At 39.8% G+C, this 10,844-nt stretch overlaps 1 protein-coding gene across 1 annotated transcript in view; it reads left to right on the top strand.

Annotated features, from left to right (window-relative positions):
• The first annotated feature begins 1,869 nt into the window (after positions 1-1,869).
• SECISBP2L (SECIS binding protein 2-like) overlaps positions 1,870-10,844 on the top strand; it is a 31,192-nt gene continuing 22,217 nt past the window's right edge. Inside the window, exon 1 of the mRNA XM_014944578.1 lies at positions 1,870-2,056. Coding sequence (XP_014800064.1) covers positions 2,039-2,056 — 18 coding nt within the window. The 5' untranslated portion in view covers positions 1,870-2,038. The remainder of the gene's footprint in view (positions 2,057-10,844) is intronic.

Raw genomic sequence — 10,844 nt, 5'->3', positions numbered from 1 at the left:
AGCTGAAAGTTCTTGATATAACCAGCTTAATCCCCAGTTTTACTTTCCTGACTTCTTGTGTTGAAATAACCAATGTCATTGTGTAAAAGCCCCTGGGAACATAACATCATAACCTCAAATTAATCTGTGTGACCACCTTGAAAGGGCTTCCTAGGGTTATGAACGCTTGTGTTCGTTCTGCTGACCATTTAATCTCATCAAGAAAAATGCTGGGATACTGTAGTGCGTGTAAAGTGTACAAATGCTGCAGTTAAAAGAGGTTTCTGTATCAATTAGGGTATCAGCAGCCCTCCCATTCTTTTTATTTGTAGTAAAACACTGTCCTTATTGAGTTAATAGAAATCCTATAGTTAATTGGGATTACAACTTCACCCTCTCCCATATGATCCATAGGACCTATGATTTTTTTGGCTGCAAGCCCTGAAAACGTTAAGTCATGGCACATAAGTAATGTTGCAGACATCTAGGCAAAAGTTACACTTAGATGGTGATCCTGCTGATGTGGATGGAATAGGACAGAAGGCAGTGACAGCCTGCACAAGTTCTCTGTTCATGTCATCTGCTTGCAAGATGAGATCTTACTGTGCAATGTAATAGCCATCTTCATAATACCATATGTTGCGTACAAAGTTTCAATGGTGAAGAGCAACTCTTAAGAAAATACAAAGTGATTATGGGTATTAATCTAAGAAATAAAATTTTTATAAAGTAGAACAAATTGTTACATAGCGTAATGAACATATATCTGGAAAGATTAATTATAAAATCAAGGTTAATTCTGGGAAGATCTAGCAAGGTATCTCTGTAGTGACATTTCTGGTAGTTTTCTCTCTCAAATTCAGATATAGGCTCACTTACTTTTTCCCTTAACTCGGCCATTTATTCCTCACACAAGAATCTCTTATCTAGTAGAAAGCTGTTTCTTGTATTAATACATTTTGCAAATGTATTTTACCTGGAAGTGCTCAAGAGTCTGCTCCAGAATATCCTTTATATTTTCCTTTTACAAAGGTACTAACCCAATTTGTTGTTTTTTTTTTTCCCTTGCCATGATTTAGGAATGTTGATAAAACTTTGTCAGTCCAATTGTAAGTAAATCATGCTTCATTTCCGTTAAACCCCAGGCAACAGATACACTAGCTTAATGAAAAACAGGCCCATTACATATTGAACACACGCAGGGGAGCGTAGGTTGTCGGGCAGCACTGCCTTGTATGCTGGATTCCTATCCTCCCTGGTTTCATGGACTTTGCCGGCATTCCTCACAAAAATTACACGAGTTAAAACCAGGGCAGCAAAATAAATAAAAGAAACATCACACGAGCGGTGCCAAAGCCCACATTTTGCACTCTCCCTGCTGTACGGGTAGGGACCCGCTCACCAGCCACACAGGCCCATGGCCTTGGGCAGCCGGGGCCAGGCCGGGTGCATGAGGGGCCCTTGCCCGCTGCAGAGCCGGCCTGTGAGACGTTTTTAGACCTCTCTCTCTAAATAAATCACTGATTCTTTTTTATTATTATTCTTTTTTTTTTCTTCGATGTTCCAGATAATTTCAAGGACACAGCCTCCCCCGACGCCGCCTCTGAGGAGACCGGGCCCCGCAGCGCACCTGCCGCCCTCACACGGACGCGACGGCCTCGGACGGCGGCAATAACACGGCCCCGCGCCCCATTGCTTTTTGACCATTTCTTTAATGTTTAAGTCACAACCTCGCTCGTTTTCGGGTGCCCAGAACACGGCCCGAGGGAACGGAGGGGAGCGAGGGGCGAAGGGCCCGTTCGGCACGGTTTGGGCCCGCCCGGCTCCCGTCCCAGATGATCCCGCCCCGCCGCCCTCGCCCCGCCGTCAGCCCTCCCCTCCGCTCCCCGCCCCCGGCCGTGGCGTAGCCGGGTTCGGTTTCCGTGATAGCTGTGAGCGGGGCCAGCACCGCTCCGGGTGTGTGCGGGAGCCCGAGGAGAGGGGAAGCGAGCGCCATGGAGGAGGCGGCTCGGACTCTCCGCTGTCTTTATTAGAGCCGCCGCCCAGCCCAGCTGGAGCCATGGACAAAGCCGACAAGGTGCGGAGGGGCGGGCTCGGCCCTGAGGAGACCGTAAACAGCTGCGGCGGGAGGGGGGCAGCGACGCCCCGGCGCCGCGGTGAGGGAGGGGGGCGAGCGGCCGGGCCGGGGGGGGATAGGAGAGGAGAGAAGAGAAGAGGAGGAGGGTAGCCCCGGGGCGGCGGCCCGGCTCTGTCAGGCCCGTCCCGTCCCGAGGCAGCGGCCGAGCGGGGGGGCAGGGCGCGGCCCGCGGCCTGCGGAGCCGGCGGTGGCTGGGGTAGGGGGGACGACGGGGACCGGTGGGGAGGGGTGGGGGCTGCCGTACCTCCCCGCCGAAGAAGGGCCCCCAGGAGGCTTCAGACGGGGCGTTTTCAAGGCTGGAAGCGGGAGCGCGGCGTGTGTTTGCCGGGTGGGTGACGGCCGGGGCGGGAGGCCGGGCGCTGGCCTCTTGCGGGAGGCGTCGGGCCCGGCCCCGGCGGAGCCCGGGCTCGGTCTGTCGGGGTGAAACCCTCAGCCTCTCCCCGCGGTGCTGGCAAAGGGATGGGAAGCCCCGGTTTGGCCTTCTCCTTCCTGTTCCTTCGGGCTTTGTTTCAAGCTTATGGAATAATTGCAGTTAGTGACATTTAACTTAAACCTGCCTGGTCGCTAGAAGAGGCTTCTGTGGGCTTCTTGGGAACTTTGCAGTGTGACAGAGGTGTCACACTTCTTGAAATACTGTAAATATCAGGTCAAGGTTGAAGTTTTCAGCGTTAGAAGACAGCTGAGGGTCTCAGCTGGTTAGCCGGGTGGTGAAGAGCTGGGTAGGGCTCGCTCATTCTACAAGTCGCTTTTTGGTTTTTTCCTTCAGTGTTTACCCCGGCTTCGTCAGGGTAATCAGTTTGCAGTACTCTTAAGAGCCTTCAAACTGTAGGTACTGAGAAGCTTAAGCTGGTGCTTAAGAGTGCATATAATTTGTTACATATATGCAGTGAAATGTTTCATCATCAGGAGGTAGATGTAAACCATATCTCTGGAATGAATGTCACCATCCATAACAACCTCACCTTACTTTTAAGCATCTGTTTCAGCAGAATGTGTTGAAAATTCATGAATTATTGCCTTTTTATTTTTTTGGTGGTTTTCAGCTTTAGCATCGCTAGGGGTTCTAATAGTAGGGTTAATTAATAAAATAACACGAGTTCCTGTAGCAAAGTAGATACTGAGTAATAATGCACTCTACAAAAATACATTGCTTTTCATTTTTTACATGTGCCTAAGGGAGTGAACAGTTTATGTTATTACAGTATAGCCCCCACTGTGTTTTTCTTACTAGGCTTTCTGGTGTGATAATGTTTTTAAATTTGCTTTTTTCAAGTTTTCTTATTTACCTTCATGTAGAAAAACTGATCTTATTCTGTAAAATTTACATAAGCCTTACTTTAAAGTCTTGGGATTTGTTGTGTTGTTTTTTCCCGCCCTGGGTTCATCTGTAATTAAGTTCTGCAGTGCGCTTGTGAAATATTTATTCCGTGTTGCCATAGCTCTTCATTACAGGAGGTTCACACATATATGCCCCTATAAAACTATTTTCTTTTTATTTGTTGGAAATAGATCATGAAAGCTGAGAATTGTTGTGTTATTCACAGTGGAAAGTGTTGACTCTGTGTGATTATCTTAAAATTAACTAAGCGCAGTATTTCAACTTGAAGGTGCTGTTAAACTCTTTGAAGCAGGAACCATCTTCTTGTTTATTCTGTTTGCAGCATATCTAGTCCTGTTGGTTCGTTAGCCACTAGTAAGGCTTCTAGGCAGACAAATAATTAATACCTCATGAGTTTCTAAAATGATTCAACTATCTTGTTGCTTTTGTCTTCTCATTATACAGTAGCATCTTGATTAGGGGATCCCTAAATGCTTTGGGTTTGAACTTTTGTGCTGTAAGAATTGAATGTAATCTCCTTTACCAGTGTAAGTGTATGGCAAGGTTGCATCAGTTTTGAGTGCTGTTCCCTTTTTTCTTTGATTAGAGCTCCCTTCTGCACCTGTATTGCATGGCATCTGACAAATGAATATTAAAGAATGCAGATGTGTTTTAACAGTACTTAACCTCTTCTCCCCTTTCCCTTAGAGTGCTCTCTGCCACTGTGTGATAACTGTACATGCTGACAGGAATAACTACTGTGGAATTAGCATATGAAGGAGTAGAAATATTGTGCTATGTTAAAGTAGAGTATTTCAAGAGTAAAGGGGGATTGCAAGTGTTTTTGATGGGGAGTGTATTTGAACAGAGTTTTGTGGTGTTAGCTCAGTATTGAGATGCCATGCACTGAGAACATTTGGACACCTAAATGACAACAAGATGTCACTTGTAGATTGTCCTTCAGGTTTCTGTTACCTAAATTCTGGTATGACTTTGCTTGTTATAGTATGCTTAGTGATGTTTTCGCAGCTAACATAGAAGAAAACATAATAAAGCTGTTTAAAAACAATTTTTTATGATAGGATGTGTTGTGATTTTTGTACTGAGTGTGGAGGTTTACTTCCATCTATGCCAGAGCTAAAACTGTTCCCATTAAAAAGTGTATGGGTTTCAGCAGTGAATTGTAGGTTATACAAGAGATAAAACTCAGCACGTGACCTCTGGCACTCTTTCTGTTGAGGCTGATTGTGGTAGAAAACTAAAGAGAAACAACTTCCCCCTCTTAAAAGTACTGCTGTGCTTTGATTTTTCTCAACGTTATACCCTTGTCTTGCCCTGTGATTAAGACATTTGGTTCTGTTAGCGCAGTTGAGAAATCAGGTGAAGTTGCAAAATCAGTGACCTGTGTTTTGTATTAGTATTGCTTAAAGACAGCCTGTTCTGCTTGCCCCTGCTATTCTTGACCGTTCAACAGTTGGCTTGATAACATGCTTGCAATAGAAGTAGATCTAGATCAATGTTTTGTCCTCTTTATCCCATCCAATTTCCTTCAATGTTTCTTACCCATGGCAGAATTTTCAGCCAAGGCAAACTGGAAAAGGTCAGTGTGTACGTTACTTTCTCTTGAACCTTGAAAGTGCTGAAGAATGTGGAGTTCGTGAGAGTTTTGTGTATTATCTTATTATAGAATGTTCTCCAGTGAATTTAAATGTTATTGATACAATATATGAACATGGTTTTGATCACAAATTTATTTATTATTGACTTGTTTGGGGAGATGAGGAAGCTGATTTACATGCACTGTTTCAGTACATAGGCTACAAAGCACTTGAGCATTACTAGCTCACATTGATAGTGTGAGTTTAGCAGTTTGCATGTACTGTTAAATGCTGTAAGCTAGATAAGTGAAGAGCATCCTGTTGGCAGCTTTTTTCACCTTTGAACAAGCTTACAAGGACTGTAAGTGTTAAATTTTATTTTTCTCTTTTTTTGTTCTAGAATATTTTGGTTCTGAGTTTAAACATGGCAACTTGTCACATTGTGTCACTTACTAATTTTCTACATATGCATAAAAATTTTAATACTTAGCTTTGTTGTATCCTGAGCAAGGTACTTTCTTCTGTGAAAGGGAAGGGAATTATGCATGGTTCCCTTATGAGCTGAGGGAAAAGGGAAAGACTGACTTCATAGAGTATTTCTTTAAGTGTTGCGTTGAAATTACTATGTTTAATCTAAACAGGGAGGATTAAATTTTGTGCTTTGTTAAATGGCCTGCTGCTGGTGTTTCCAGTTGGACCGCATATTTACCATTCCTGAAGTATCTGCCACTTAGAAGGAACTAATTATAGAAACAATGACTTCCATATTTGTAAAGTTTCTCTTCAAATAGTTGAAATGTGACCTGTCTTACTACTGAAATGACTCTTAAATTATGAAATCCAAAATTCAGAAACAGGATTGTTTTTCTTAACTTTTTTGTTATTATTTGGGCTATGTTTTTATCTTACATCTGTGATGAGATTTCTCATTTCCAGACTTGGAGACAGTAAACCAGCTGATTTTATTATAGCCCTCTGAAATGTGGCATGTGTCTATTTTCTCACCCTGTAAATGGCAAGATGGATATCTGAGTGTTCTCTTCTAAGAGAGCAAGCTGACAGAGATCCTGTTTAATGGAAAATGCTGAATGACATTAAGCTACAATGAACAAAAACTTTTCTAAGATTAAACATACAGTGCTATAACTATAGGACAAAGTTTACCAGTCTGTTCCTGCTTGTGTCATCTTCTGTCTTCGCAGCTGTTGATGACTACAGTAGCTTTTATATAGGGAACAAAGGATCGCTTCAGTATATATGCTGTCTTGAAAGAGTTGTAATTGTTGGACTGAAATATGTAATGACCTACTGCAAAACATTTTGTAAATTGAAGCTAGGGATATCTACAAAAGAGACTTCTGTATAAATCTTGGTTTCTTTTGAAGGAGCATGCTTCCATGGATAGGCAACTGATTGAAAATCTGATGTTTCAGCTTGACTTAAATTTATATTTAGGATACAGTTTTGTTAGTAGAGGCCAATTTCAATAAAGCTTTGTTTAGCTTTGTGATGTGAAAGGTTGAATAAACATGGAAAAAGTTGCACTCCAAAATAAAATTAAGTTTGATCTTGCAATATTTGTAGTGTTCACCTTTAGATTGCTTGATCATAAACGTACATTACTTTATGTTAACAATTTAGGGCTTGACTCTACATTTATTGGTCAGTGGCAAAGTGCTGATTTTTTAGTGGTTGCAGGCTAGAATAAATTTCAATACTGTGAGAGCAGTTACAGCATAAATTCATATCACAAATTCTGTGTTGTAAAGATTAGCAAAAGTGTAGTAACCTTCCCCAAATTCTTTAGCATTCGACACAAATTTCTTGTCTAATTCTTCTTGTTTGCTTGTGGTTACAAACCAGTGGCATGATCAGTTATGTTCATCTGCGCTTGTCACTCCATTTGTGCTGTGTGGATGAAGTCTTTCAGGAATCACATTCACGCATGTTTGCATGCACTTTGATTTATGTACTTAGTATTTGCTTCTGAAAGAAAATGCTGTTTAAAAAAAGATCTCATTTCTTATTCTGGAGTTTACTTCATTTGTCATTGGTTGCATTTTCCACCGTGTCTCATTGGAAAATGGTCAACGTGGTATTTAATGAAACAAAACCAACAAACTGTTTTATTTGTCATTATTAGTTTTATATCTGACCAAAGAAGCACAGAGACAACTTCTTCAAAGAAATAAGAAGTCTCAGTTAGAGATACTTTTTGCTTGTCCAGTGCAATGAGAAGTTAGCGGCACCTTTACTTATTACTAAACTGGTCATTTTCTTTTGCTTGTTTCACTTTCTCTTCCTATGCAAAAGGCGTATTATTTCTGTTGTTCTGACAATGTATTGGGAGCCAGGAGACCTAAAATACCATTTATTAGAAAGAGGAGTTACTTTGCTGTCTGTCTCTACCAACCCTTTCTCCTAGCTGCGAAAACCATAGTCCTAAAAAATCTGCTTAGACAACTTTGGGCAAATTACTTAGGCTTGTTTTGTTTCCCTCATGTGTCAGATGAAACCATTAGCCATGTGAAATGTTCTAAAATGTCTGGACAATCACATTGGAGAGTTATTTCTGTTTGTATTTTGGTTTGGTTAGCAGTCTGACCTGACTTACCACATTTGCTTCCCCTTTTGGCTTGAAGTTTAATAAAGTTTACAGTACTCATCTGAAGATACATCTGATGTAAAAAGGAACTTTTAAGGGACTGCTAAAATACTATAAGGAAGGAATATGTTGAAGTTAATTTTGTTTAGTTGGTAATACACTTGAGCTGTCTTTGTGTTTTCTAGCCTGAAGGGGAAATGGCATCTTGTTGCCTAATGAAATGTATCAGTTGTGTTAGGAGTTGCTTGTATTATGCTTGCAGAATGATTTTGAAACACCTGCATTAAGGTTTTTCAGTTCAGTTGCTATTCTGGTGAGTTAACACACATATATATAGGCTACAGAACAAAATGCAATGTTTAAAAACAAACACCCTAAATTCTTTTTTTAGTGAAATAAGTGTATTGGAAGCATTAAGAAAAACCTCCACAAACCAAACTAACCTGTAGGTACAGATTAAATTGCATAAGAACATGGTGATCAAGGTATAATGCTTGTAAAAGATTTCTGAAATGCAGTTTTGATTCCTTTAAATAACAGCTACTACCAAAGTTCTGTAGGCAAAAAAGAAATTAACTTTCAAATGCAGCCATGTGTGTTTATGATTACAGGATATGCTGTATCTTTATTTTACCACTATAGGTAAGCTAAATATGTTATGAGCTATACAGAAAACGGTAATTAAATGTATCAGCCAATTGCTCTGTCATAGCAATAATTAATCATTACCTGTATAAGAGTCTGGGCAACAGGAAAGGAAACATTAAAGTTGTCCTAGTTTGGGCATCTCCAAGTTGTTTGAACCCAGAAAAATCAAGCAGAATAATTCAAATGAAATTTTTGCAAATTTACCAGATTACATGATAGAGTGTTGTGTGTTGTGCTATTGGTTATCTATTAAAATAAATTTAAACAACAAAACCAAAAAAACCCAAACAACCCACAAAGCAAAACCAACAAAAAAACCCCCACCAGAATCTTAAAGATGTATATTCCTATTTTTATTTGAAATATTTAAATAAATTGAATATTATCAAAAATACTTGGAAGGGAAAGTAAGGTAGGGATTATCTTTGCAAATGACAAGTTACTTTGCTCTGGGAGTAATTTGGCTCCTCCTTTGTTCAGTTATATCTCCTTTTTTTTTAATACTTGATGTGAAAGGCAGTTAGCTCATAATACTAATAATGAAGGATGATATAATACAAATCAGAAAAATCACTGTAATGAGACCGTTTATCAACTGTCTCACCATTAAGGAATTACTTCTGTATTTCCACATCAATATCCCAAAACAATATAGGGAAAGAGCAGACAACCAAACAGGAAAGACCTTGGGGCCTTTGTATAGGGAATCTTGTCCTAACCTGCATCACAAATAAAATGTTTTGACTGTTTTCCGAGGGAGTACTGGAGTGGTTTATAATTAGTATCTTGGCTAAAGTTCCCTTGACATGTTGCTAGTAGATAGTGACTAGCAGATTAGGAATAATTGTCTGAAAGTTTGAGTGCTTCATTTAGAATACAATATTTGTAAAGCACTCGCCCTAGCTTTCCTGTTGAATTTTCTGTGAGACAGCCTTGGTGTGTTCCTTTAATGTTTATGCCATCTAGATTTGTAGGCCAGCCCACAACTGAATCTATTCTTACACAAATACTTTAGCCTGGCAATCTCGAAATAGCATGGAAAAAACACCCTCTTAGTTCTCAGGGAGGGATTTGAGTGCCAGTATTTCTGTAACTTACTACGTTATCCCTGTACATGAGCACTTGACAGTTTTTTATATTAAGGAAAGGTGTTTCTGCTCATGGTGCTGTGTGTTGAGGAGGATGCCCTGGGGTTTTGCAGAGGGCAGGTGAGGGACCCGATGGCTGTAGGCACAGCTCTTCCTCTGTGTGTAAATAAAGGAGTTGAAGAGTTAACATAGAAGGAAGGAATGTTTGCCTGCTACCTAATGATCAAGAAATGTATTTAATTAATATTATTAATTCCACTGTAATGCAAACCTTGTTGCACAGCAGGTAGCGATTCGGCTACATTGGTGCTTACGTAGCCATAAGCATTTTCAGAAGAGTCATTACTAACAACTTTTTGACAGGTGTAGTACATCTTGACACTTGCTAAGACATACTTTTTTTCCTTCTGTGGCTCTAATCCCACTTTTATACCTTTTTTTTTTTTTCAGATGTTTGGTTTTCCTTTTTTGATTGCTGCTAAAACATCAGGTCCTTATGCTACAATTTTATCTGGAAATGACCAATGTTCTTACTGAATAAGCATATCCAAGCAGAGTCTCATTTTGTTGGAAGGGACATTTCTGCTTTCCCAGCACACTTTGACAAGTCCAAAGACAGAGAAGCTTCTCAAGAAACGGTTAAAAATAATCAAGGGCTTCCTACTCTGTGATTTTTACTTTTTCTCTCCATTTTGTAACATACTTTGTTCATTTATAAACAAGCTTTGGCCTTGGTCACTGTGGCTTGTGGAATGTCCTGCCATCAAAGTTGTTAAGGATGTAAATTTGATCGCAAGTTAATACTTGCAGACAAGAGTCTCCTATCCTAAACAATGTTTCACTTAGAAAGCTTCCTCCTGTGTTTAGAAATTGCATTTAGTGAGATGCACAGTATTTGGAAAAAGTGAGTGATGTTTAAATTAAAATTATTTGAACTGATACTTACAGGAAATGGCTAATGGCAAAATTTGAGCTAATACTGCATAAAATCTCATGGAAGTAGTTTGAATTAGCAGATTTGATAATAAATGAAAGTAAAACCAGGGACAGATGCTTTGTATATAATAACACTTTTATAGGGAAAGTCGGATTCTACTTGTGCAAGTCATCTGAATAGCTGTTACAGAATGGCTGTTTTCACAATTACGTAGTTTGAATGTAATATTTGGAATTGAAAAGAATACATTCAGAAAAAAATTTGGTTTAGTATTTGAAATTGGCAGGGAATTCTAGTATTAGAGTAAGGAATACATATTGAAAAGAGCTCTGTATTATAAATATATAATGCATCAGTGGTAGTTAGGATGATTCAATAGTGAATATAAGACTTATGTGAAAGTTGGGGAGCTTTTACAGTCTCAACTATGTTTTCTTTCCCTCTTCTCTTTCTTAGAGTACATAACAAAGTACTTAAATACCAGTTGGTTTGCAACTTATTTGGTGAATTACAGTGTAACTCATGGTCTTAGTA

Source organism: Calidris pugnax, unplaced genomic scaffold (assembly GCF_001431845.1).
Source record: "Calidris pugnax isolate Ruff unplaced genomic scaffold, ASM143184v1 scaffold70, whole genome shotgun sequence".
Taxonomy (NCBI): Eukaryota; Metazoa; Chordata; class Aves; order Charadriiformes; family Scolopacidae; genus Calidris; species Calidris pugnax.
This window is presented reverse-complemented; position numbering and strand designations above follow the sequence as displayed.